This window comes from Drosophila ananassae, chromosome 2L (assembly GCF_017639315.1).
Source record: "Drosophila ananassae strain 14024-0371.13 chromosome 2L, ASM1763931v2, whole genome shotgun sequence".
Classification (NCBI taxonomy): domain Eukaryota; kingdom Metazoa; phylum Arthropoda; class Insecta; order Diptera; family Drosophilidae; genus Drosophila; species Drosophila ananassae.
Genome location: NC_057927.1, coordinates 12,959,792 through 12,986,793, shown reverse-complemented (window position 1 = coordinate 12,986,793; position 27,002 = coordinate 12,959,792). Strand labels below are relative to the sequence as shown.

The 27,002-nt window shown below is 44.3% G+C and overlaps 5 protein-coding genes across 6 annotated transcripts in view; 2 read left to right on the top strand and 3 right to left on the bottom strand.

Annotated features, from left to right (window-relative positions):
- Positions 1–156: 156 nt before the first annotated feature.
- LOC6501079 (activating signal cointegrator 1 complex subunit 3) lies at positions 157–7,459 on the bottom strand. 2 transcript variants are annotated; one of them, XM_001954482.4, is made up of 6 exons: positions 7,228–7,459; positions 5,479–7,163; positions 4,452–5,427; positions 3,989–4,397; positions 1,039–3,927; positions 157–984 (listed from the first exon to the last, which is right to left on the bottom strand). In XM_001954482.4, exons 1-6 carry the CDS (start codon positions 7,356–7,358, stop codon positions 520–522), a joined length of 6,555 nt encoding a protein of 2,184 aa, XP_001954518.1. In that variant the 5' UTR covers positions 7,359–7,459; the 3' UTR covers positions 157–519. The 2 variants fall into 2 exon arrangements, with proteins under 2 accessions (XP_001954518.1, XP_014766885.1); XM_014911399.3 differs by having other exon boundaries at positions 5,479–7,160.
- A 653-nt stretch (positions 7,460–8,112) lies between these two features.
- LOC6499492 (trissin) lies at positions 8,113–8,803 on the top strand. Its single transcript, XM_001954481.3, has 3 exons — positions 8,113–8,264; positions 8,323–8,416; positions 8,475–8,803. Exons 1-3 carry the CDS (start codon positions 8,228–8,230, stop codon positions 8,653–8,655), a joined length of 312 nt encoding a protein of 103 aa, XP_001954517.2. The 5' UTR covers positions 8,113–8,227; the 3' UTR covers positions 8,656–8,803.
- Positions 8,804–8,855: 52 nt separating this feature from the next.
- On the bottom strand, positions 8,856–10,698 carry LOC6501078 (opsin Rh6). The gene is made up of 3 exons (XM_001954480.4): positions 9,876–10,698; positions 9,531–9,811; positions 8,856–9,143 (listed from the first exon to the last, which is right to left on the bottom strand). Exons 1-3 carry the CDS (start codon positions 10,581–10,583, stop codon positions 9,023–9,025), a joined length of 1,110 nt encoding a protein of 369 aa, XP_001954516.1. The 5' UTR covers positions 10,584–10,698; the 3' UTR covers positions 8,856–9,022.
- Positions 10,699–10,972: 274 nt separating this feature from the next.
- LOC6501077 (B9 domain-containing protein 1) lies at positions 10,973–11,984 on the bottom strand. Its single transcript, XM_001954479.3, has 2 exons — positions 11,435–11,984; positions 10,973–11,367 (listed from the first exon to the last, which is right to left on the bottom strand). Exons 1-2 carry the CDS (start codon positions 11,826–11,828, stop codon positions 11,027–11,029), a joined length of 735 nt encoding a protein of 244 aa, XP_001954515.1. The 5' UTR covers positions 11,829–11,984; the 3' UTR covers positions 10,973–11,026.
- A 5,435-nt stretch (positions 11,985–17,419) lies between these two features.
- Positions 17,420–27,002, top strand: part of LOC6499493 (A disintegrin and metalloproteinase with thrombospondin motifs 9) — a 35,905-nt gene continuing 26,322 nt past the window's right edge. Inside the window, exon 1 of the mRNA XM_001954478.4 lies at positions 17,420–19,186. Coding sequence (XP_001954514.2) covers positions 18,773–19,186 — 414 coding nt within the window. The 5' untranslated portion in view covers positions 17,420–18,772. The remainder of the gene's footprint in view (positions 19,187–27,002) is intronic.

Sequence of the window (27,002 nt, the reverse complement as noted above, 5' to 3'; positions counted from 1 at the left end):
ACTCTTTCTCTAGAGTGTTCTCTTATGTTTATGTTATGTTATGAGTCAGCCAAAACAAATTGTTTCGAAGATAGTTTAATCGATTCCCGTTTGTGTTGGTTTCAACCGGCATTGGGCAAGAGTTCTCTTTATTTTCCAAACAATACTATCCAGAAATCAAGTTTCAAATATTTATTATTAATCTGAGACCACTGTCTTGGTTGTTTCACTTAATACAAAACTTTATTTCATAATTTCAATAAGTAAAAAGTTCACTATACGACCTAGTTCTCTAATACGTTGATTAACAAAGAGCTTCTTGACGAAGCTACCCATAAATGATTGAAAATGTTTAACTTAATGGAGGATCACATAAGAAGTACGTAACTCCGTTTGAATTTAAACTTTAGGACTGTTAAAATACCCTATATAAAACTAATGAAAATGTTTCACAAATCAGTTTCTAATAAAGATTTAGGCACAGTCCAGCTTCTACAGATTTCTACAATATTCACCTTATGTATACTTTGTGCTGGGACCTTAGCAGTCTTTAGCATCGATGATCTCGAATTGCAGATCATACTGCTGATCGAATCCGATCAGACAGTCGGACATCAAATACAACGTGAGTTGGAGGCGCCCACGCCGCGGAGTTGCCTGAAAGGATATCCGATTGGTGGATCGCTTGCCGCGTATAGTGACCCGCTTCATAGCCAGGACTTCGTCATTGGCCTGGGATCCCAAGGTCAGGAACCAGGCTTCGTTCTTCGGCTTCGGATATTTGGGGCAGTGAACCGAATAGTTTTGGCCAGCAGATCGCCGTTGTCCAGCAACATTTAGGCGCTGAAGATCCACGACCAGGACATAGTCTTCGTTGGCGTGTAAAGGCATCCATTCACCTTTCCGGTCATTTTCTAGGGACAAGGGTCGCTTGGCATATTCCTGCTCCGCGTAGCGACCTTCCACGAAAATTTGCAATGCGATTTCAGGCAAGTCTTGAATTACCTGGAATACATATTTTGAGAATACCTGTACATAATATTCTGAAGGAAATCTTACCTTGTATATTTGCTCTATTTCGTGCTCCTCGAAAGCGTCCCTTAGTGGCTTGGCCAGTACGTCGTACTCCTTCCTGCACAGCTCCTTAACAACAGGAAGCGACAAGTAGTCGTAGCCTTCGTGGTCTATGTTTAGGAAAGCATCCAAGTTATCATCATTCACTCCTGGCAATGTAAGGAACTCGCTGGCGTCGAACCAGCGGGCCTGAATGACGCTCTGCATCAACTGCTGCACAACAAGGGTAGTGGATAGCCAGCCCCGTTCGGCTGTGTAGTCCACCATGGCCTGCATAACTCTCGTGGCGTTGTCCAGAGCTGATTTGGTGTCCGTGAGGTAATCTGAGTTTGGCAGCGAATGACGGGAAAAGTGCGCCTGCAGCAGGAGGAACGTCTTTGTGTATGGGGAATCCCAGCTAGCCGACGGCGGCCTGTAGCGGCTCGTCTCGGCCATTTGCTCGTTGTACTTGTCCTCATTGTGCCGCACCGGCTGCTGGTCAAACTCGTAGGAATCGGCAATGGCTAACAGAACCTCTTTGGTGCCCATTCCCGGTTGCAGATCCTCGAGGAAATGCTGCATAGTCCGGTACGATAGGTAGTAGTAGGAGCTGATTCGTCCCAGAAATGTTGGCACTAGGCACCCATCGCGCTCGACCACACAAGCCGCAGCCGAAAGATCGTACACCACCCGCTCCACGAGATTAGACATGAAGGCGTTTACATTTTCGGGTTCTATTCCTTCCAACTGATAGTAGGAAGGATTGCGGAGTAGTCTTCTGAAGAAGTACGTCCATGTAAGATAATCAAGAGCAGCCTGTTTGGTTTGAACAGTTCCGGCCACGATTTCGGCATTGATGTGTTCCGAGAGGACACCCAGTAGACTAGACTCCACTGGGAAGGGATCGTACAAGAACTTCTTGTAGAAGTTTTTCTTCTCGTCGTGCACCAGTACTACGGCGACACCTTCGTTGTCGAACTGTGGTCTTCCGGCTCTGCCCATCATCTGCAACACATCCGTGATTGGCATGTCCACGTACTTCTTCACCTTGCCATCAAAGTACTCAGTGCCCTTAATCACCACTAGATGGGCTGGTAGATTGACTCCCCAAGCCAAGGTAGAGGTAGCCACCAGTACCTGTATCTTGCGGTTAAGAAATAGTTCCTCCACGCATTTCCGGTCCTGCTCCTGCAAACCGGCGTGATGAAGTCCAATTCCGAAAGCCAAGCAGAACTTCAAGTTTTGGTCGCGGATGTTCTGCAATATGAGCTCCATTTCTTGTTCGTCAATGTGCAGGAACTGTTTAGGATTGGCGTCTCCAGCCACGAAGGTGATGAGGTCCAGGGCTGTGAGTCGCGTCTGCCGGCGGGAAGATACAAAAACGATGGTCGGTTCACAGGGAGAGTAAGTGCGTATCGCCTGGAAGGTGGGCCGATTCATGGTTGCCATCCGGGGGCAGTAGTGCTTGCCGGGGAAGCCGTTGATGTGAACCTGCAGAGGCACCGGTCGGACCGAGGGTTTAAAGTTATACAAGCCCATCTGGGTGATGCCTAACCAGTTGGCCAGATCTTGGGCATTGGCCAGAGCAGTCGAAAGTCCAACGATGCGAATGTTGCGGCCCGTATGAGAGCTTATGAAGTTGGTACGGGAGACAATCACCTCGATGACCGGTCCTCTGTCCTCGCCAAGGAGATGGATCTCGTCGATTACGATAAGGGATACATGCTGCACGTACTCTCGAGTTTGCCAGGATCGACTTATACCGTCCCATTTTTCCGGCGTGGTCACAATCAGTTGGGACTCCCGAATGGCCTGAATATCTGGAGTCACATCTCCGGTGAGTTCCACTACCTTGAGACCCAGAGAAGAGCGCTGGAAACGTTGCTCCCAGTCCGATATGCGTTCCTTTACCAACGCTTTAAGCGGAGCTATGTAAACCACTTTGGATTTGGGGTTTTGGTTGAGGGCCCTGAAGATGGCGATTTCGGCCACGATAGTCTTGCCACTGCCCGTCGGAGCACCCAGCAACACATTATTGTCCGTGTGGTACAGACAGTGGAAGATTTGTGTCTGGATGGGATTGAAGTGGGTGAATTTGTACATGGACTCATAGAGGGCGTTCTTCAGGCTGCTGACTGGTAGTGGCCGCAGGGGCAGTAGTTCCGTCAGCGGTGGATGATGCTCTGGCAGCACGAGGTGCTGGAACGACAGTGGAATGCAGGTGGTGCTGCCCAGCCAGCTATCGCTGCTTACGCGAATGTAGTACTGGGGCGGCAGGGGCTCCTTTAGCGGAATGGTCATCACAAGCTGCTGCGCCTGGCCGCTGAACACGACCTTCCGGCTCATCTGGAATAGTTCCGAGTGGTAGATGTAGTTCGATTCAGGATCCTCGATCCACAACCAAAAGCTTTGACTTGTTTTTCCATGCACCCGATCGTTCCACGTGAAGCTGGGCCAGATGTCCACTTTTATCCGCAGCACAGTACGGGTAATGGGCTGCAGACTCGCTTCCACCTCTAGCATGGGCAGCTCCTGGGCAGAGCGGATGACGAGATCCGCGTAGCGATCGCTACGCAACCATTCCTTCAACTCGCGCTGCTCCATGTCCCTTAGCCGATAGACACTTAACCCACGTCGTTCCAGCTTTTCAATTGTCTCGGCATTGATGGCGGGGAACTGCCGCAGGTGGCTATCGAAGTCCCACTGCCTCCGCTCGAACATTTTGCACAACTGCAGGAGGCGACCTGCCAGAACGGCATTATTCTGTCGCAACACAATGGAGAACAGGGCCCTGGTGATTCTGCCAATGTTCTGTGTTATGTAGGACATGTCAGAGCTGAGCGAGAAGGACTTCACGTATCCATTGGACAAGTATGTCTGGATGAGGATGTTGACCTAAAGAGAAGACTTGCCGTAGAATCTCTCATTCACAATTTGAATACAAGTTACAAGTTACCTTTCCGCAAATATTCTCGCTTCCTCCAAAGGGCTTTATCTTGCAGTAAGCGCTCCTCAGCTCATCCAATTCCTCCATCTCATCGTCCCGAACCTTCAGCTGCTGGAACTCTTGGGCCTGAGAAATCATGGCCAGTATTTCAGCTTCGTTCATAAAAGGCTTCATGAGCTCATTGAATATTTCCACGGTGTCGTATTTGATGTAGAAGTGCGAGGCAGTGCGTCCTAAGTCGGTAATATTCATGTCCATAGTGCGCTGGTTAAAACGCATCATACGAGCCTTGTCCAGGCTCATCGATGCCGACATGATGAGAGCTCGACGCCGGGCCTCCAATGTGGGGTCCTTCTGAAGCTCCGCGTACTCGATGCCATAGACGTGGGGATTGATGCGCATTCGTACGAACAAGTATCTACACAGAAAATATTTTCTTACTATTATTTCATTTGAAATATGACCAACTCACGTGTAGCTAAGCCACTCGATGGCTTCCTCCACATTGGAGATGGTGCCAAGACCGATCTCTGCATTAAGATTGTCAGCCAGGCACTGCACAAAATTGGATTCTATGGGGAACTGGTTGGTGAGCAGTGAAAGATAGTGATTCAGCTTATCGTAGCTGGTTATGATGGTGCCCACACCGCTCTTGTCGAACTGGGGGCGACCGGCGCGTCCAAAGATCTGCAACACGTCCAGAATTCCCAAGTCGATGAAGCTGCCGTGCTTGGCATCGTAGATATCCGTTCCACGGATAATAACCGCATGTGCTGGCAAGTTTACGCCCCAAGCCAGAGTGGCAGTGCAGACCAGCACCGAGATGTGGCCATCGACAAAATATTTTTCCACCATCTGGCGATCCGCTCGCAACATGCCTGCATGGTGCATGGCCAGGCCGAAGCTGAAGAGTTCCACCAGCTGCTTGTTTCTGCTCTTTTGAATCGATCTCGTGGCGAGACCGCGAGCATTAGAGTCCTGCGGCAGGAAGACAGCGCTGGTGTTGTTCTGCTGGGCCAGTTCGCGTATCACATTTGCAGTTCTCACAGTGGCGTTGCGGGCGTGAACGAACACCATCACTTGATGGCCCTGCTGCACCATTTCCAGACACTTTTGATAGCAGCACTGGTCCATGTCGGCGATTTGCTGAAGCGGCTTCACGGACTTAACACCTATGAAGTTTGTGTCCAATGGAACGGGTCGGAAACGCGAGTCGAAGTAGAACAGACCCTTCATAGGATTAACTCGCAAGAAGTGGGCCACGTCAATGTAGTTGGGCAGGGTGGCGGACAAACCCACGATGCGGATCATAGACTGTGATGATTCCACAAGCCTCAGGGTGCGGGCTACCAGGGCCTCTATCACTGGACCTCGATCTCCGTGCAGCAGATGCACTTCGTCAATAATCAGTAGCTTCACCAGGCTAATCAAGGCCACGTCTCCGCTACCTGAAAGGGTTCAAAATCGGTCAAATATTTGTGTAAATGATTGAAGCTAACCTTTTCGGGTGACCACATCCCATTTCTCCGGGGTGGTAACCAAAATCTGGGTGGCTGTCATCTCCGCTTTGGTCAACTGCATGTCGCCAGTAAGTTCTTTCACAACAATTTCCAAAGATTTCAGTCGTTTGGAGAAGTTTTCCACCATCTCGGCGGCCAGGGCCTTCATGGGGGCTATGTAGACAATCTTGAACTGATCCCGGTTGATTATTCCCTGCTCCAGGTGGCAACGAATGGTGTGTACGATGGTCAGCATAGCCACATTGGTTTTGCCAGCTCCAGTCGGTGCGCAGACAAGCATATTTTCGTTGCTGTGGTAGGCCACTGGGTAGACCACGGATTGAATTCGATTCAGCTCCTTGCAGTTGGCAAAGGCCAGTCGTCCAACGTCGTCCAGTTCCTCGATTTGAATGCGGTTGTTGCCGACGGTTAGTGGGGGCGGATCGCCCGCAGGGATCTTAACCTCCTCCCACTGCTTGTTGTCTATTCGCTGGGCTGTGTCTGGCAAGGTTATCCTGCTCCCGCCAATAAATCCGGCGTGTTGCTTGGCCGTCAGTTGGCTATCAAAGACGTAGGGATAGTGGATGGGCTGGCTATAAGCCGACTGTTTGTGCTCCGCCTTAACTGCCTTGGTTGTGAGGAGTAATGGCTCACGTTGGGCGGCTTCCAGAAGCTTTCGCTGGTGCTGCATACGTAACTGCTGAGTGGAAATAGCAACGGAACCTCCTTGATCGTCTGGGTCCTCCTCATCTCTTATACTCTTCATAATGCGCTGCAGTTTCTTTTCCTCGCGACGCTGCATCTTCCCCAGTTGCTTCTCCTGGGCAGACTGCACCACCACAGCACTGGCCACCGTGGGCCGTTTCTCCGCTCCGCCGGCATGGGCCGCCGACTGTGTGCGCTTCTGTTTCACCTCTTTGATGCGGCGCGATCTGGTTGCGTGCTGGTCCAGTTGTCGGGCAATTTTTTCCCGTTCCTGGAGCAGTTCAATCACCAGTTCAAAGTGGTCAAAGCCGAGCAGCTCCATTAGCTCATTCTGCAGCTCGTCGCTGCTGCGTTTGGAGCCCAGAATGTCACCCACCCGACTAAGTAGGTGCTCGTCGTCCAGTTTCTCAGCGATGCTTAGCAGGCTCTGAACTTCCTTGCTTAACTTGGCCTCATGGTCGGTACTTTTTTCCATCTCCGAGGCGGCTTTGGATTTGAGCTTCATGGAGAACTTAACTGAGCGGTTCTTTAGCGGAGGATCCGGGGAGAGATCGGTCAGCAGACTGATGTCCACCCGTTTTGTAGGGACTATCTTCACGTGAATATGAGCTCCCCAAAGAGGTCTGCTGCCCGGAGATTTTCGGTGTGCTTGTTGCCAGCGTTTCAGGTCCGCTCGCTCGTGATCCTCGAGAGCATCTCCGATAGCCATTACGCAGGCGTGGATTTGGGTCTTCTTGCGGTCGAAGGTATTGCCAAACATGCTGTGCAGCCGATTGGTGGTGGCGACCAGCACCACCCGCTGATCGAGCAGTAACCAGAAGATATACAGAGCCGCATGCTCTACCACCTGTGGCTGCTCCTCGTAACCCATGCACTCCTGAACCAAGTTACGCAGCTTCTGCAACTGAACCTTGGCGGCCGGCTGTTTCTCCGCGGGAATCTGTGCCAAAAGCTTGGCAATAGTTTGCTCCTCCTTGCTGCTGGAAACATATGGAAAGCCCTAATCAGTAGAATTTCATCACCGGTGAAATCTGTGCCACTTACTCTTGGGAGCTTGTCGTCGTGGCTGTCGGCTGGCATGTTTGAGCCTGTCGCAGGACATTGAATCGACGAGTCCTTGCCTCTAGCTCCGTTTTCGTGCGCAATGATGCACTTAATCGTGGCGGCTCCCACATATCGGTTATTCCAGTTGTTATTATTATTGTGCTCCGTAGTTCGCTGTGGAGTGTGCCTGACGCGTTGCTCTCAAACTTTAAGCTTATTTTCACCCTAACATCGACTGGTCACATTTTGACCGTTAAAAAATAAGCTTTGCCAGTGCTGCCACATTGTCGAAAAAAGCTTTGTGAAAAATTGAACCATGTAAATTATACATTAAGTAGAGGTAAAGTAAAGTATTTCACAGATTTTCAGATACTTCCATGCAAAAACTAATTTAAAAATTAGCATAAAAATGAGGATTTCTTTAATATTTCAGTTTTGCTAAAAAAATTTAAAAAATAATTTAAAGAAACGGTTTTATTTTGTTCACTTTTGAAATTTAAACATTCAGTTATTGTAAAAGACACTTTTAATCTCACAAAAAATCTTTAAAGGTTTCAGCTTATAAGAAATCTTTCTATATATTAAAGAAAATGTATTTTAAATCCGTTTTATATGCAAAACTTGACAAAGAACTTTTACAACCTGTGTCCAGCTGCTCTAATATCTAGAAGCCCACCCACGAAACCCCAAAATGGTCCCCTTTTAACTTGTTGCGTAAACTGCAGTTGTCAGTGTCCTGGATATATTTATTATGCCGTGCATGTCCACATACTTGCCGGAGAACTTTTGGCTATTCATCTGCCACATGCTTCATTGAGCACTTTGAATATCCTGGGCAGCCAAGTCAAAGGAACTGCGAAGGCGAAGAAGGGTATATAAAGATAACATCCTGTGACTCGGTCCTTTTAGTTTTGGCTTTTCTGGGACACGGGTCGGATCACACTTGGAAGCGCCTATGAGTGTCGGAAGTTCCTGAGCAGGATCCAAATCAACAAGAACGATGCATTGGCTGGCGCACTTCCATATCATCTGGCTATGTGAGTTGGTACTTTTGGAAGATTTGGATACAGACTATATCTCTAATGAATCTCTTAGGCATATGGTTACTGTGCCTTGCCAGTTCTAACGCCATTCCATGTGACTCATGTGGCAAGGAGTGCGCTAGTGCCTGCGGCACAAAGCACTTTCGGTAGGTATTTAATAATATGTATTCTTCATTATTGAACTCACAAAATCCGGTAACTTAGGACCTGCTGCTTTAATTATCTACGAAAACGCAGTGATCCAGATGCTTTGCGTCAAACTTCCGATCGCAGGCTCATAGACTTTATCCTGCTGCAAGGACGAGCTTTGTTTACGCAGGAACTAAGAGAAAAACACAGCAATGGCACCCTGATAGACCTCGGCTTACAGACATACTACGGCTAATGACCCTCCCCAATTTATACACTAATCCTTAACTCGACAATGGAACTGATTTTGACTCAAAAATACTCTTGTGGCAATGGCTAAGACGGTTGAAATGTTTGTAATGTTAATTTCAAAATAAAGGCGAAAACTTCTTTGGGACAATGAATTAATGGACTTTTGAGTTTCATCAAATATCCACAAAACAGGAGAGATGTTACTTTGATTTTGTATCAATTGCAGTTTTATTTTTACAATACATTTATTTTTTTTTACATTTTTTATTTGCCATCTTTTTTTTTGGTTTCCTTGAGTTGCAAAATAGTTGAGTCTGTGTAGATCTAGAGTTGTCAGTTCCCTACTGCTGCAGTCGTCGTCTCTGATGTGTTTAGGCCTGGGATTCGCTGATCTCGGCGGTGGCCTGGGTCCTCGAGTCTGAGCCAAAGTCGTCCTTGCCGCAGGCCAGGCAGGGCATCTTCTCCCGAAGCACCTGCTTGTACTTGGGATGGCTGTGAGGTTAAAATAATAGATATTAGAGACTTTCTATAGAAAGTTACAAATAATAAGAGAAAAAAATCTGGAGATAATCTAGGCCATTTTTCATTCTCAAGAAGTCAAGACTGCATAGTGATTATAAGTATACATATAGTTGCTTCAGAATATCTTTAGAATCTGACGTGTTTTCTCCAGAATTGCATCTTATTATTATTATTATTATTATTGCATATTATTATTTAGCTGCAGAGGTATTTTATATCAAAATGCGTCAAGATTGCAGTCTAATAAGTATATAACCTAGGGTCATATGCCCAGAGTAAAGAACAATATGTCTTGTAACCGATAATAAACTCTCAGCAATCTGAAAGATTTAAAGTACTTTGAAAGAGAAGTATTACCTCAAACCGTATACGATGGGGTTGCAAACGGCATTGGCCTTGGCAAAAACGGATCCGCAAATAGTGCTGAGGGGACTCAGGTGCATGGACTTGAAGATGCCCGCGTAGTTGATGATTGTATAGGGGGTCCAGGCGAAGAACCACAGGGATATGGTGGTCAGGGCCACCTTGGCCAGTTTGATCTCGATGGCCTTGCTCTTGTCGGCTTCACTGTTGCGCAGAGAAGCCACATTCATCTTCTTGGCCTGCTCCCGCATGGCCTTCTCGTGGGCAGCCACAGCCTAGATGGGAATGAATGAAACTTATAGCTCATCTGAGGCGGAATCATAGTCCACCAAAACTCACCTTCATGATGTGCCAGTAGGAGAAGATGATGGTCAGTAGCGGCGTGAGGTAGACCCACAGGGAGTAGACGATAATGTAGGAGCGATTCCACCAGTCCTTGGCGAAGTAATCAGTGCCGCAGGCGGTCATGTTTCCCTCGGGCACATAGCGATTCCAGCCGAAGAGTGGGAACAGTGCCCAGGCACCGCAGATAATCCAGACGACCAAGAGACGGATTACGGCCGCAGTGGCGGTCAGGGGCTTCCTGGCCATGCCCTTCACAATTACACAGTACCGGTCGTAGGCAATCAGGGTCATCGACCAGATGGAGACGCACCCGAAGAGCGAGCCAAACATGCCGTACAGCTCGCACAGGAACGGTCCCATGATCCAGGTGCCGTAGAATCCGTTTAGCACCACAGGCGGAAACATTGTGAACATCATCATGAAGTCGGAGAAGGCCAGGTTCACCACGAACATGTTGGAGGGCGTGCGCAGGCCCTTCGACGAGGTGAAGATGTACATCACAATGAAGTTGCCCGTCAGCGACATGGTGCCGAGAATGGCGATCACAAACCCGATGATCCCGAACCACATGGGCTCGAGCGGGGGCCACTGGTACCAGTAGGGATCCACCATGTGCATGATCTCGGCGGGCACACTCTCCGCCAGGCTGAGGTTGCTGCCATCGCGCATGTACGCATAGGTCGGGGGATTCAGGCTGATCATGATGCCGGATCACTGGGTGGACTTCGGTGGTGGCTTCGTCGTCTGTTATCGGGATGGTGCTGCGGCTGAACTACTCTCTGTCCATATTAGGCGCGGACTCGGCGCGAATGCCTGCGGCAAAAGACCGTCCATGTCTTTATATTGCCACTTGTGTCCAGCCCGTCTTAGACTAATTGCCCTAATCCAATTACATGGCACTTGGCCAATCCAAAGTTGGCGGATTCGAATTGGGCCCTCGATTGCCGCAATTTGCTGCGTCGGATTAGGCTCAAAGCGCGTCATTTCCGAGCCGTCTTAGCCACATTTCGGGCCGGAGGGGCAAGGTCAAGTTTGAGGCTAGCCCCCACCACCCAACACCCACCACTCATCAATTAGATTAAGACAAACGATTTCCCGCTTCTCCAAGTTCACGTTTTATTGTCACATAAGTGGGAAACTCGTCCTCAGGCATGCCAGTGGTAGCCCAGCTTGCGGGCTCCCCTCATCACGGTGGTCAGCTGGAACTCCAAGCTGCCGTAGGACTCCATCGACAGACCCTTGCACTTCAAGTTGTCCAGGAGCACCTTGGGATCTTTCAGTTCCGGCTCCCGGCGCAGCAACCAACTGGTTATGTCCGCCAGCATGCTCGGACACTTTGGCATGAGGATGGGGGTCTGCACTAGCTCCAAATTCTCGGCAGGACGGCGGCTGCCAAACACAGGTAAATGCACGTGGGCATAGCCAAGTAGGGTTTCCCGGCCCTGACTGCCGTTGCGTCCAAAAACGCTCACCAGGATTTGTGGCCCTGCGATGGGATTTCAGTTTACAAATATTATAAGTTACAAGAAAAATAATCCACGTTCTTCACCCACAGCCAAAGGGACTGGTGCTCTTGTAGGTCACTTCGATGGGCATGTTGAAGACTATCGGTTCGTTGAAGTGGCCACTTCGGTTGGTGGCCAACTGGGTGAGTCCGTGCTGGGGTCCGGAGGCCAGTTGCCAATCAGGTCCTGCCACCAGTTCATAGCGCAGGAAAACAAACTCCTTGTCCGGGCCCAGTGGAAAGGTGGCTGAGACTATTTGGCCCGTGATGCACACGCTGAAGTAGCTGGCAGTGGTTTTCGCGTCCATCGTGTTCGCCGCACATCTAGTTTGTTTGGGCGCCTTGGACTTTTTCCTGCCCCGTTTGGGCTTTTGTTTATGTTTTTCACGTGGCGGAGTGGGGTCCTGGTTGCCCGGGAGACTGATACCTTCGCTGGTGCTCATTGCGCCGCCTTTTGACTCTCTATTAGGGTGAGTTTTCGTAAAGTTGCTGGTATATTTTCCACCTGACAGTTGATTATGTCAAGGGTAAGTGTTGAAAAAGGTGGTTGAAGAACTATATTTTTCAAATTCTACGCTTCACTTTTTAGTAAAAAAAACCTAATAGATAAATTTAGAAAACGGAAAAGATTTTACAGAATTTTTTACTAAAACATTAATTTTTAATAGTTTTTCTTTCATGGGAATTTTTTTTTTATTATAAAAACATAATAGAAAACACTTAAAAATTATATAATCTTAGTAATGGCGTATCTAAAAAAATGCTTACACCTGAATAGCCTAGTATTTAATGTTGAAGCCAGCAATTCCTATTATTTATAGCTTCGAGCTGGATAGTATATGGCTTGTCTATATTTAATAATAGCCAAGTTAGAGCTACAACGGTAATTTCCTTGTCTTGTTGAATTAATTAATGAGCGTTAAATGCATGTTCATTAATAACATTAATGATGTCTTTGGTTACAATGGCCAGTTATTGTAAAATACTATATGCTGGACCCTTTGTCTAGGTAATTTAGTTAATGCCCATTCGGGGAACAAAGTGTTTTATTCACACACTTGTCAAGCCCCGGGCGTCTGGGCATGTCGACGCCAATGTAATTTAATATCATCTGACTTACATGGTCCATTTTGCATATGGAGCTTACATATCTGCACACGATTTATACGTGACAATTACAAGATAATTATTCATTTTTCTGGGCTGGCCGACAGTCTGGGCGTGTGCTGGATCGTGTGCTCAATAGGTCAATTGCGATCGAGGAGCACTTGGCACATAAATACTGACTCAAGAGGTTCCTCCGCCCCGTACGGCCGAGTAATTAATGTTGTAATGGACGTTTAGTAATTTATAGCTGACAACGGGGTATGCTGATAAATCATTGTAACAATTGCCGGCGCTACCGAAACGGGAAGTCGGGCCTCTCGATCTCCGGTGCCAATCCCCGCCAGAGTGAACCCTGCACCCACCATTCCGTATTCTGTATTATGCAATGAGAAACTGGTCAAGAGCCGAGGCGGAATTACCATACTGCCTAGTGTAATTAAAATGCGCCGCAAGTAATGCCAATGGTTCAAGGCGATCTCAGACAACTCAACTCCTGTTTCCCATCCCACGCGCATCTTGCACCTTCTCGAGATTCAGATGATCTTCGCACCACTCGGTTTGTCTTGTCATGGCAGCTGTGCCTCTGCCAGTGGGTCGAATTGTGGGGCGCTGAGTGGTGCAGCTGCTGGGCCAGCCAAATGGTATGCTGCAATCGTTGATCACCGATCGAGTGGTTTACATTTAAAGAAAAGTATGTTCAAAAGCTAGGCTTCCCTTTCGGGGAACCTAAAGATAATATAGATGTTTTGTATACCTTACTCTTGTTACAATCATAATAATATTACACAATTAAGTACTAGAATATACCATTATAACTATAATTTATTAGAATTATTTATTGCAGTGTAGCATTAACGCCATGTGCATTTTTTACGGAATAAGCCCCTTTTGGGGCACTCGAAACAAAAGCTTAGGCTTAGTCGCGAGTTAAAGCCATCCGACATCGGGCCATGCATCAGGCATTATGCCATAAGCCGTAAGCAGCTCAAGCCATTCTGCAGTGTAACCGGAGAGCGGCGACTTCGCGCTAAATCGACATAATTTTGGAAAATTCTTCTATTACCCGCAGAAGTCGGGGGCCACACAATGCCGGACTGACCATAGCCTGCATTCAATTACGTTTTTGGAATCAATGAACTGAAAAATTATTCAGAAAGAAATATGTATATATTTCATTCTTTTATTGAGCAGTTCTCCTTTTTGGTTTCAAGTTGGCTCGCCTTATATAAAACCGATTCATATCCATTGAGTGGCAAATGCAATTTTCAATTGAAGTCTTCGGCAGTGCAACACAAGGCGTTGCATTACTGAAAGTGGAGAGGCGTGTGCGCGAGTAAGTAACCGTCTGGATTTGTTTCTGGGACTGGCTAACCCAGGGCCGTCGCTCGAATGGGGGATCCCATCGAGCAGACCAGACTTCTAAGCACTATTTCGCTTGAATCTATGGGTCAAAAATCGCATTACCTCCAGCATTGGCGGAATATGTTATCCGAAGATTGTTTTATACTTGAATTGTGGCCGATCTTTCAACGGGCACTCAACTTTTATGGCCACAGAGCGGTGGTACTCTAAAAATGTTTTCAATTTCACTTCAATTCAAGTAGTTCCAACATGAATACATAAATAAATAAATTGCAAGCCCAGTCCGTGCGATCTGCACACCAGTGTCTTCGATGTGGCCGTCGATGTCCGTTTCAATACACAGTGATTAAATAATCACATCAATAAATGTACTGCAATTCGATTCAAAAAACAAATCCAAAAGTCTGCTGAGTAGCATAAAATTTAAGTTTAATAATTTATTATTAAGACGTAAATAAAATATAATATTCGTAAATTCCAGCAGTGTTTCATAAGATTATTTATGTATGTCTTCAATTTTTAGACCAAGAAGAAACATATGCTAGGTCCATTTTTAATTTAAAAATCTGGTCAAGGTGTTACTTTTAATTTCCAGTTATGATTTCTAGTTTAAATAAAAATATAACATTTAGTTTATTTGGATGGCTTTTTTCTCTCGGTGAGTCTATATATAAACCACTAGTAGTTTATATTTTGCGCAGTGCGTGGGCGTGGACCAGTCTCAGGGTCAACGCACCACCACCACCACCACCACCCCATGCCCCAGCCCCATTGCCCAAAAACCCATATAGATCAGCATCGCAGTCGCCATCTGTGTGCGCGCTGTCATAGTGGCTCTATGCTGTATTTGAATGGATGATATATGCCATACAGTTAAGTGAAATGTATCTTCGAGATACGCCAACTATGGGAGTATAACAAATTCTTCTTACGCATGTCTCTCGATTCCGATTCCGATTCCTGCCGCTGATTGACAGCGCAAGTAATTGAGTTTGATTTTTGCGAATTTCCAGAATTTAGACATCACCATCGCCGATCCCATTATGCCGACCATGCCACCGATGCCACCGATGCCACCGATGCCCCCGATGCTGGCGGGGTGATGGGTTCGGGGATCTCTAAAAAAAGGTTTCTGTTTAGTTAGCCCAAATATTTGATTCGATTTGATTGAGCAGCTGTCAGAGGAACTTAAAACCTGAGCGCTTAATAATTCCAGTGGCCTTTGGAATGGCTGTCTCGGAATGGCTTTCGCAAGCCTTCCATCATTCAATCAGGATCAATATTTATCAATTAAGCGTGTGTGGGTGAGCAGAAAGCCAAAAACTACAAAAAAAAAAAAAAAAAAATAGAAAAAGAAAAGAAATAAGAGTGAATGGAACTATGTGAGCAGACATTTACGTACAAACCTATGTATATAGATAAATGAAAACGCGCCGAAATTAAGGAACAACGCACGCACAAAGACTTTAAATATACAACTCGCACACTCTCTCAAAAAAGTTTGCGGCGGCCGGCCGGCCTAAGAGGGCTGCGCGTGTTGGACGCACGGACAGATAAACAGACAGTGCGTCTGATATCGATCATTGATCCATGGCCGATCGAGGGCCCTTCGCAACCTCTCGCCATCCCCTCCAAATTAATCCAACTGCAGCTTCCCCAAGCAGATTCTGTATCTGTATCCGAGGGATCTCTGAGGCAACTACTAGTGAATATAACGTGGTATTTCGACTACATTTACTGCCAAACAAAAAAGAAATAGATGGATGCTCGTGCTGTCTAATGATCTAAATGCGTTAATTATTAAGATGCGATGTGGATCTGGAAAGATACATACATAGATGGATAGATAGATAGATAGATAGATACATTGTGGCTGGCCTGTGGTCAGCATCAGTTGCTTCCACGTCTCGAGTGCGTTTGATCATTCACATCTGAAAGCAGCGGCAACTCTTTGAGAACTATTCCCTAATTCGGACAGCATGCTTCACTGACTACTAGTATCTAATAGATTAGCAAAGGATTTTTCAAATAAAATGATTGCTGGCACATGTATGTAAATATTCTTGAATCTTGGCCATAAATCAGTTGTGAAAGTTAAGGTGGTGTTTGCAAATGAATGCTTACACACCTTCCCCCCATAGGGTATTCATGGGGTCGGCGTAGCGCCTAATTTTATTTTGTATACACTTGCCTCTTGATTTTTATGGCTGTTTTGTAAGAGTTGTTGTTTTGGCTGCTGTTTAATGTTAGCTTCATTCGGCTGGCAGCTTGTTGTTGTTGATTACAAAACAAGCGTTGCATATTGCATAGTTTCTGTTGCAATGCAACGCCCCGATGATGTTCGTTCTTCCCGGAATCTCCTCCGGCCCCACATTAGCCGGAGGCGGGCATCCCATTCCACCCATTCTATTCGAACCAGGCGCGTATCTTTAAGAATTATTTTCAAATTTTTGCTTTTTTGTTGCCAGAAATGGATTTTTAATTTCCAACTATATTTTAATTTGGCAAACAAGCTCCCTCGTCTTTTAATTGATTAATTCTTATTGCTGCTTTTGATTAAAGAAAATATTTAGTATACAAGAGGGTCAATTGCTACATATGGTAATTTTGTGTGGAAGAGTTCTGGAGCGGTTCGTTACTATTTTTGTCCACTGACGCGATCCGTAGATTGATCTTGACCCACATTGGCCAATATCCAGCAGATGTCGCGAAATTTTATAGGCTTTCCAGTTGGATATTGTATAACAGGGAGCTTATGGTTTGACTTATTAATAGGATCAAAAAGATACAACTATTGGCTACATGTGTAAGGATCGGCTTTGTTTTATTAAAATTCATATCCTTAAATCAGAATCACCTACTGAGATGATAAATAAAAGAAAGAACACTCGAAAGTCTTCTCATGACGTTCGTCCCCTTAAGATGATTAGGACTCCCTTAGTGAATAAAAAATTAAGCCAATATTTGTGTATAGGGCTGACTTACTGATAAAAGATTTAACTACTCATGTTAGCTTTCCCAACTTGCTTGCCATAAACTTGAGTCATTTGACAAATCATTGGTCATTTCGTTCCAAAGTTACACAGAACCTTAATCAACTTGGCAAATTTCTTCCCGAATTATAAAGATAATGCCCTATATGGTATTATTATAATGAGTTTATCCGAATAATGTGGTTGCCAATGTATAGTGTATTCCAATGAATTCTGAAATTGAATTCCAATGAATTAAATAATTACTTCTGAATTAAAAGTTTTAATGTATTTTAAATTTATATTAGAAATAAGAATATGTATTAGAAATATGTAGTAGTCAATATAATTAAGAGTCATTTGTATTGATTATATTTTAATCAATAAAATAAGTATCTTTTAATGAGTAAGAAATTAGTCTATCCGTTTTCGAAATCAGACCACACGGCCTTGGAAAGATTGCCAAAAGATTGTTACTAGGCTAGCTTGAGATTTATCTTCCCAGAAAACCACTCTTCTATTTGGACCGCTGTCCAAATCTTATGCTATCTTATCTATGTACTTTTTCTAAAAAAAAAAAGGGAAAGTCATTTCAAGAAAGGTTAGAGAACCTCTTTATTACCAAATGAATAAAAGCTTGCAAAAAGGTTATTTAAGAGAGGGTGTTTTGGTCCGCTCTTTTAAGCCTCTCACACCGCGAGATTTCTTGGCTCTCGGCCGCTCTCTCTTCGTTTCTCGGCTATAATTCGGTTTGGATCGGATCAGATCGGCTGTTTGTATGTTGTTGCTGGTGTTGTTGGGGACTTCCTGGGGCACTCACATGGGGCACCGTCTTAGCCACGGGCTTAGGGACCAGAGATCAGGAAGACCAGATCTGAAGAATTGCACATCCCCATCCGTGGGGCCTGTATACACGCCATATCATATGTACATGTAGTATCTTCCGAAAAGAGAGATACTTTTTGTTTTTGCCGGGCATGCGAACGTTCATATTGTATATACTCATGAGCGTTTTTATGCTTATTCAGTCGCGAGTCGACTGTCGAGCGAGTTATAGCATTTGGATTGTTCTCTCAGGTTCGCTGTTTGTTTTTGCGCGCGGGGCACTTTTTTTTGGCAAATTTGACAACTTGCCGATGATAGTACGATATCAATCGCGATTCCGACTTCGATTAAGCTTAGATTACGTATCCGGCCCGTGGGTTTCAGTATTCTTTTGTTCCGAAAAGTTCGTGGCGCTGCGCGAGTGTTCTTGCTAACTCTGAGGCCAACCTTCGCAAACGCCAGAAGGCAAAAAGCCGAAACGTCGAAAACCGAAAAAGCCACAAAGCAGCCAGCAACGCTGCAGCCAGAAAAATCATCCAAAAAGAAAGCAAAGCCGACCCAGAATGCCAAAGGTGACTAAGTTAATGGTGCAGCGGCTCGAAAGTGATTGCATTCAGGGCGTTTTAACTAAAACGATGTGTGAAGTTTGAAACTGCTCAACGAACATTGGCGATATGCGGATATAAAATCCGAAATGATGTACAAAGCTCTTTAAGTAGTTGTATCTATGTAAATAGACTAGCGTAGGTTATCTCTCTAATCTCTGTAATCAGATGCTGCCTCGTTAGTTAATCCGTGAACGAGCCGTTATTTCATTTTTTTTCGTCGGGTGCGGTGCCCACGGCTACGGAACGGAACGGAACAGTACGATACTGTCGCATTTCAATTAAGAAAATAAGCAAAGAGCCAAAGAGCCAACACACAGATACACACGCACACGAACACGCACGCGCCTACGAATACAAACGTTGGAAATAAACGCACACGCACACGAATACTCATACGCGCAGAGTGGATTGTGAATCGATTTCGCGCGCATTTTTGCACGTGCCACCAGCGCCATCGCCATCGCCACCGGATAACAGATCAGTGACGATAGTGGTGGCACACAGACTTTTTAAATGGAACTTCCGGATCCGCTCGTCATGTCCCTGCCGCAGTCCCATCCCACACCGTCGGATGGCGCCACGGAGGCCAAGGAGGCATTATCCGAAACCGAAGCCGAGGCCGAGGGAGAACGACTGCTGGATCATTACTACCCTGCCCCCATCTCCAGTGCCACTGCCACATTGCGGTCGACGGCGTCCGGCCATAGCAATCTAACCAGCAGCACGATAGTCTGCGAATCCCCCGGGGCTGTCGGGGAGGCGGATGACTGCTACTTCGACGTCAGCGAGGATGGCAACGAATGCGGCCTACGGCCGGGGAACGACCTTGACGATACAGTGCTGCGGTACTCCCTCAAAGGCCAGCCCCCCGACCTCTACTCCCCCAAGAAGGAATTCATCTCAAAGGGTCGGCTGGTGGATAGACAGGTAGGTGTTTCCGTTTCGAGATTGGGCCACCTAGCCGCTGCCGGCCGCCTCGAATTTCGTGGCGTGATGTCCAGATCTCGGATTCGCGAGCATACTTTTGTTGTACAATATATTGTATATTTCATTTATTTTGGTTTTTTCGGTCGTTCAGTTTTCCTTTTTCGTTTTTTATTCTTTTTTTTTATTATTATTTATTTATTTATTTTTATGTTTTATCGAAATCGGCTGGCGAAGCGAAAACCAAATTCAAGTTAATTTATTGCATTGATTCCACATCGATGTGTCGAGTTCTTTCCTTTCTTTTATAATTTCGCTTGATTTGTCGATATTTTGGTGTGCTTGTCTCGTTTTTGTATGCCACATTGTTTCAGTCTATTTTACTTTGTTTTATTTTTATTTGTTTTATTTTTTGCCTCCCTTTTCGATTTTGATTAAATGCCGCGGCCCGCGGTCTTCGGGGAGACAAAGAAAGCGTCGTCGCTTTTGGACATCGCATTTGAATTCACACGCTTCACTGCACACCCGGCAACCGAAAAAGTCAACATAACGTCGATCCAAGCTCAATTTTGGCGAATTTCCGTCAGGGCAATTGAACCCAAAGCTACTCATTATCAACTGCAACTGAAATTGATATGCAGACGGGATCATAACAATATGTTACACTACCCATTAGGTTTCTTTGATCACCTCGTCGTGACTCACAGCCCTAGCATCATTTTCATGTATGTACGTCAGGATGGCTGTTTTCTGGCCCGCAGACTCTTGACATTTCCGCAATGAGCCTTTCTTATCATCTTCAGAGAACTCTTTCTGCATTAGATATGTGTTTGATATAAAAGAAAGAAAGATAACTCTAAAGGTGTTAGTTTACGGTAACTTTCGGGTTTTACCTGGCTTATTAGAGATAATGGATAAAAAAGATAAAATGATCTAATAGAAATTGGATGCACGGATGTATATTTATATAAATATTTATATCCGGTACTTGAAGAGTTCAATGGTTTAAGATACAATGACTGCAATCTTGTATCTTACTGGGACACCTGAGAGTACTTAATCTTTCTAGATTTAAGTGCTTTTGCTGGTATTTGAATCTATTTGTCAAAAAATGCGGAAAATGTCACTAATTTAGGAGGAATTTCAAGCTAATGATGCACTTTAAAGGGGTAGTGCAATTTTTACAAGCAGCCTGTTTGGGGGAACCGTTTTCACACCGCATATAATTAAGACTTTTACAAAAGCCAATGGACGGGACGTGACAACAACAAATAAAGAAACCAGCTAGAAACATGACATTGGGAGGAAGGGGGCTATTTGAATTTTATCAGCGTCCACCCAGGCGGGAAAACGTATGTTAAATTACGGAAAACAACACGCACCGAATGCGCATGGACGGAGTTCACGAGTAAATACATGCTGGATGCTCATTAGGAAGTCTATAAGCTCCGCTGATAACACAGTCCACTGGTGGCCATGTGTAATGTTCTAACCCCCTGGGATGGCATCACTGTTGGAATGGGAAGTCAATGAGTTTGCTGACAGCTGCCAATATAGGCTATATAGTATATGAGGCACGGCGCTCTAAAGTATTCGGGCACTACGGCGCATGAAAAACTGTGACATTTTTCAGTTTATTCTGGTATTCACAAATTTATTTGTGGCGCCTTGGATCTGTCGGGTCGTGAGATACTTTCTGTAAGTATTGTAAACTGTATTGTACAAGATGAAATTTGCACAATGTGTAGAATTTGAATATTTATTTATTTAATTTTTTATTTTTGGACTTTTGTTATTGTTTTGATTTTTATATTATTTTTTTTTTTGTTGGTGAGTCGTACGTCGTCGCCATGCGCGTGTTTCTTTGTCCCCTCCGGTTTTGGGTTATTTATTTTGTCTTCAATTTGAATACCCGGTACTTGGAGATTAGAAGGGTATATTAAATAGAGGAGAATTTTAAGAGTCCTGCTTGTCCGCCATTACATAATTACATGTAATGGCGGACACGCCAAACAAACAGTGACGAAAAGTATGCTATACAAATTTGTAAATGTGGAAAGGGTGGAGAAGATGTAGCGGGTATCATATAGTCGAGAGGTTCGACTTTCTGGAGGTTTTAATTTTTTTCCTCCACTTTAAATAAAAATGAAGACAACTTTTGGCGTTCATTGACATTAAAAATGAGAAAAGTAATGAAAAGGAAACGGTGGGCTCACAAATTTGAAATCGAACGTTTGTCAATGGCCCAAAGCTACGAAACCTGGCGAAAAATCCTCCTATATGTGTGGGTGTTGACGAATTGCTGGGGTGGTGGCGACTGCCAATTCCCTCCAAGAAACTGGATGATGTATCGCAGACCTGGCCTCGGAGACAGGCAGGTGACTACGTGTAATGATCATCAAATATTCTGCTCGGCTATCGCTGATGAAAACGATACAATACCAATCTGTATGGCCATTTGTATGCTAATTTTTAGGGCGTGCCCCGGCAGCCCTTCGCCTCGAACGGACGGGGTGACAAATAATTTGTCAGAATAATAATGCCTTCCAGTAAAGAGCCACAAAGGCAAGCGAAACAATAACCAAAAGCCACAAAATAATTTCAAGTAAAAAGCCAAGAAAAAAACGAAAATAATATTAAGTGTGATGCCGGGCGTGACTTTAGGGTGTTCACAGTATGTTGTTCGGAGTTGCTTTCAGAGTTCACAGTATTTTATTTGGAATTTAATTTATATATTTTTTTTTCGGCAAAAGATAGTTACGTGATCTGCATACAAGACCGAAGACCCGCATCCCCCGCCCTCCCTTGGCAAACCACCCACGTTCCCGAGAAACTCAAAGTCCCCAACTACTTATTTTCTAGCTTACAAAAACTGTCAAAATGATGAAAAAATGCTTATAAAAAAATGGAAATTATCTTCTGGAAATAGTCGAAACAGTTGTACTCTACTTAATGGAAATTTTTGGCAATAAATGTTCTTTAAATATAGAATCTATGTAAGTATATATGTACCAACTTATAGTGTTTAAAAATCTTGGATATTAAGAGAAGAGTATAAGAAAGATGTGATAGAGCCAGGCCTGACAAGTGATTGCTCATTTTAATTAATTCTTTTTTAATTTATCAGTCAAGATTAATGTGAAACATGTTCAATCTGGCTAGAAGTTGGTTTTCAAAACCAAAATCGGTATTGGCCTAGCCGGGGTTTTTGAGTTAATAATTTAAATATGGATTTAAGCGGCCTTTTTCAGCGGGGTATTAGCATAATTGGTGGCCAGTGTCCATCCCCGGCTTCCAAGCCAATCCACTCAAGGCGAAAACACCTTTAATAATTATCTATCCAATTTTTCTTCACGTTCATTCGATGTTTCAGTTTGTGTCTTTTCTGGTCGCAGGTCGTGAATGAAATTATTTGAATTTTTTTGGTAAATAAAAATTTGTTTAACTGCCTTGTTGGCTTACATCAAAAGCCAGAACCGCCCATCAAGCACAAGCTGGTTTCTATTCAACCTGATTGTCTTTGGGGCCTATCTCAACGCTTTATTCGGTGTTTAGTCTTCCCCATCAGAGCTATACATAGTAGGACAGATCGGAGACTGAGACGACGGAGTTGAGTTACCTGCCAGAGTGGCTATCTTAATGATTTTTTATTTATTTGCTGCCATTTGTTGTGAGCCGTCTTATCGCATTTGTGACCATTTCCAGCCAGAGCGTGTAACATAACTTTACATAAATCCATTATATTTTATTTTTAACGACACTCTTTTAATTATTTCGCCCTGGTGGCGGTGGCATCATCAACATCATCGATCCCATCTTCACGGTCAAGGCAGCAAAGGCTGGATCATCGCAGCATTATCGATACTGTCGCTTTGCATTTAAATTTTGGGGATCCAAGACGAGACGAGATAGAAGTCGAGTCGACGTCGAGACGAGACGAGACGTGAGTGTGGAGACTCTTTGGGGCGGTCTTTATTCATATGCTAAACTCCTCCGAATTCAGAAGTCAGAAGTGGTTTAGCTGGGCCGACGGGCTCGGCATTTATTTAAAAGCAATTTGAAAACCTTGGGGCACATCATCACTTTATCATTAAACGCGAATGGGTGCAGCAGCCTAAGCTGAACGCAGCCAGCAGTCTAAATACAAAAAGAAAAGGTTCCCTAATGGCATCGTTTTATTGCTTTATTCTTTTTCTGTTGATTTTTAATAATATTTCAACCAGGAGGACTGGAATATGTTTTGTTTAGGTCTTCCTTTGTTTCGATTCCTTGGAATTAGACGTGGCATTGCGGTTCTTGTGGCCGCGATCTATGCGGGGTGTTATTTATATTCTTATTGGGGTATAGCATGATTTATGGGACAAGTGATGTCGTTTTGATTACGCATCAAGTATACGCCCAGTGGGTCCCAGTTGCCTGTTAACAGTCGGTACCCTTGCATTTTCTGTCAGTTCGATGGAAAAATGGCAGAATTCCCATTCCGATTGCCATTCTTCTGGGAAGCCCAGTGCTCGATAGATACCTGAAATTTATAAATATAACGTATAATCGCATTATTGCCACACGCCCTCTGTTTCTTTTTGGTGAAATCGAATATTGGCGAATCAAATGCCAGCCTGAGGGCATTTGTTTAACGGTTTCGACAACTAAGCGGCAACTAGAAACAAAACAGATCACAATTTGCATACGAAATCAATTCGGAGTCATTAATAAATCGACCTGTTTTATTTATTATTTATTTACATTTCGCTCGTCGCTTTGGTCAAATATATTTCCGCATTAGAGCATCGTATCCGATTTGTTAGCGGCAATGGCCGGCAATAAATTTGTTGATTTGTTTGTAACGAGCAGATAAATCGTCTTGCCCCACCACGCCACAGCTTTTATTATCATTGATCCCTTCGGAAAATGATGTTATTGTTGAACCTTTAAAAATATACAGCACTGAGCTATAGCTTGGAAGCCACACAGCTGGATTTACTATCTGATTTGCTATTTTTTCCAGTAAACTTCACACGTGTTGGCATTTCACGATGAATTTAACATAGACCTAGGACCACACAAGTGTTCCCCTTAGATACAGGGCAGCAGATCATTCTGTGCCTCAACACCACGTCGAAAAACTTACACCTAACTTTGGCCCGATCAGCTGGTAGTTTATAGATAGATGTTAATTTGCAGTGACAGAATTGCACGTCACGCAAGCTCCATGTTTACCCAAATGTTTAGCAAAAGAAAAGCACACATGCTGCTTACACGGCGAATGAGTTCGAGGAGAAAAACATCAGCATTACTCTATATTATACACATCGGTCTATAACTTTTAAGATTGTACGAAGTATAATTTTTTAAATTAATTGCTTTAATTTCCCGATAATGTGACATAATAGCGATAAGAATATTGTTCTGTTCTGTGCACTTGAGGGTGATATATAAGAACTTGACATAAAATCTAAATATTTGGGGATGGCTTAAAGTTAGTATATGTCTAACACGCTTGCTGATATCCATGCTGTGGACTCTTAAAGTTATGGGGTATTAAACCTAATCCCAAGACATAAAATCCTCATATCTAATCGTGAATTTAGGTAGTTTTTAGGTGGCAAGCCTTATGAGTCAAATTCAAAGCGCACAGTATAACAACTATGCGTTTGTTTTTTTAAGTGGATTCTATATGTTGTGCCTACGATCGATTTGGCCTGCAAACGATCTGTGAAGCAATGCTAATTAATGCTGGTCCAGCTGATAGCAACAAGCCCGGTGCTCTTATCTGCGGTGCGGTGTCTCCCTGAACAGGGGCACGTTTTCAAGTCTGGCAGAGTGCTTTTTCAGCTCAGCTGTTCCGCTCGAACAAACAGACTTTTTGTTTCTTCTCATAATATTAAACCTAAATTAATAAAATTTTATTATGTGTTCTATTTCTGTCTGCTCTGCTCCCATGTGCCGAACTCTGATAATGACTCTTGATTACAATTCCCCAAAACCCTTTGGAGCGGTCCTACGTATGGAATTATTGCAATATTTGATTTTCTTGATTCATTTCATGGATCGCTTTCAATATTCGACTTTTAACACATTCTGAGTGAACTTGACGCGCTCCATTTATTATTTACGCAAGTGCACTTTCTCATATGTTGAAAAAAATACAATATATTTTTAACAAGCACATTTGTCGGCGTGCATATTTTCCATTTCAGTTTTTATATAAAAAATTTCAAATTTATAAATGAAACATGAAATTTTGTTTACGCAAGTACGAGCATGAGCCTCGAAATGCTCGATTCCCGATGCCAAAAATGGTCTTCGGCAATAGATTTGGCGGCAAGAGACTCCCACTTACCCTTTTTGGATTAGAATATGTAATCTGGGAATGTGTAATAGTTCCCATTACTTTGTATATATCAGCAGCAAACAAAGATTAAACATTAAAGCTACAGCAACCTTCCCCCATAAAGATAGTGTCAAAAGTACACAAAAACAATGTTAAGATATCACTAAAAAAAAAGTATAATAATAAATTATTTGAATATTTTTTCAAAGAAATAACAGTAATACTCCAGTGACAAAAAATCTCATCTTTCACACAAAATTTTGGTTTTGGCCCACTGTACTTTGCAGACAATTGCCACAAATTTTGGTAAAGCAGGCGTGTCAATTGCCGGACAATATAAACAAATTACTGTGTTCACCGACAACTTCACATAGAAAACTTGAAGCGTTTTTTATGCCGGCAGCAGCAGGCGCTTGGCGTTAGGCGTGAATTTTGTCAAAGGCGTTAGATGAGGGCCACAAATTCTGGGAGCTTGCAGTAGCAACGGCTAGATGGCGCCAGCCAAATGATTAGACTGAAAAATAGGTGGGAAATAAACATTTAAAGTACAATTAGGATTGTGATCGACGGTTTTGGGCGATACAAGTGTACAAGTACGAACGCATTTACCCGCTCCTCGCCTTGTTATTGTACAATTAGTTGTATTTATGCTGCTGCTTGTGCGGCGACGGCTGTCGCTGTCTGTCGTACAATAATTAAACGACCATTAGGCGTATTTAGCTCACCGCTCCGTAATGCCAGCCAGCCCGCCAGTCCACCAGCCAGCTCTGTACAGCAACGAAATTTGGGTCATTACCAAAGCAAGAAATCACCCCAAACAAAGGCACACACGTGCTGGCAGCCGATCGGATGTGTTTATTATGATTATGATTATGTTATTGGCCAGATCCGATGCCTGATGCTAGTAGGCTGTTGCCTGTCTGCCAATTGCAGTCCACAGTCCCCAGCCCACTTGGCGGCGCATCTGTTATCCATAAACATTGCGAAAGTCATAATTTAAAGCCCGATGGCCGCCAAATCAGCCGGATTAGCCAAGGTAATAGAAGGTGAAATTTATGGGCCAGAGTGATGCATTGCCAATATCACATTGAAGACCACCCACTATCCTTGATACCCCTTTGGGTATGCAATACTTTCATGGAAATAATAAAGAACTAAAGACCCCTACTACCGGGTATCTCATAGTCGTAGCCATCATCACCATTATTATTCTTTTTTTTTCAACATCAAGCCGTGCGTGAACAATTCTTGGCGTGGGAACTCCGTATCTCTCGCTTTTCGATTCACAATTTCGCGATCCCCCGGCCGTAGTTCTCAATGAACCTGGCCGCAAGCTGGTGTTGCTCTTTAGCGGCCCGAATCTATGATTTGCCCAGACCAGATTTAGGCCCCAGGGCGCCTGTTCGTGTTTATGGCCCCACTGACAACTAAACTCAATTATGGCCTAATGAAATCGGCAATTGGCAAAAAAAAGTTAAATAGAAATAA

Coding starts and splice junctions, on each gene's coding strand:
- LOC6501078 (XM_001954480.4), bottom strand. CDS start 10,583: ATGATCAGCCTGAATCCCCCGACCTATGCGTACATGCGCGATGGCAGC. Junction 9,812..9,875: donor CCTACTGGCACATCATGAAG/GTGAGTTTTGGT, acceptor ATTCCCATCTAG/GCTGTGGCTGCCCACGAGAA. Junction 9,144..9,530: donor CCCATCGTATACGGTTTGAG/GTAATACTTCTC, acceptor TTAACCTCACAG/CCATCCCAAGTACAAGCAGG.
- LOC6501077 (XM_001954479.3), bottom strand. CDS start 11,828: ATGAGCACCAGCGAAGGTATCAGTCTCCCGGGCAACCAGGACCCCACT. Junction 11,368..11,434: donor GAGCACCAGTCCCTTTGGCT/GTGGGTGAAGAA, acceptor ATCCCATCGCAG/GGCCACAAATCCTGGTGAGC.
- LOC6501079 (XM_001954482.4), bottom strand. CDS start 7,358: ATGTGGGAGCCGCCACGATTAAGTGCATCATTGCGCACGAAAACGGAG. Junction 4,398..4,451: donor ATCGAGTGGCTTAGCTACAC/GTGAGTTGGTCA, acceptor TTTTCTGTGTAG/ATACTTGTTCGTACGAATGC. Junction 3,928..3,988: donor GCGAGAATATTTGCGGAAAG/GTAACTTGTAAC, acceptor TCTTCTCTTTAG/GTCAACATCCTCATCCAGAC.
- LOC6499492 (XM_001954481.3), top strand. CDS start 8,228: ATGCATTGGCTGGCGCACTTCCATATCATCTGGCTAT. Junction 8,265..8,322: donor CTTCCATATCATCTGGCTAT/GTGAGTTGGTAC, acceptor TGAATCTCTTAG/GCATATGGTTACTGTGCCTT. Junction 8,417..8,474: donor TGCGGCACAAAGCACTTTCG/GTAGGTATTTAA, acceptor CCGGTAACTTAG/GACCTGCTGCTTTAATTATC.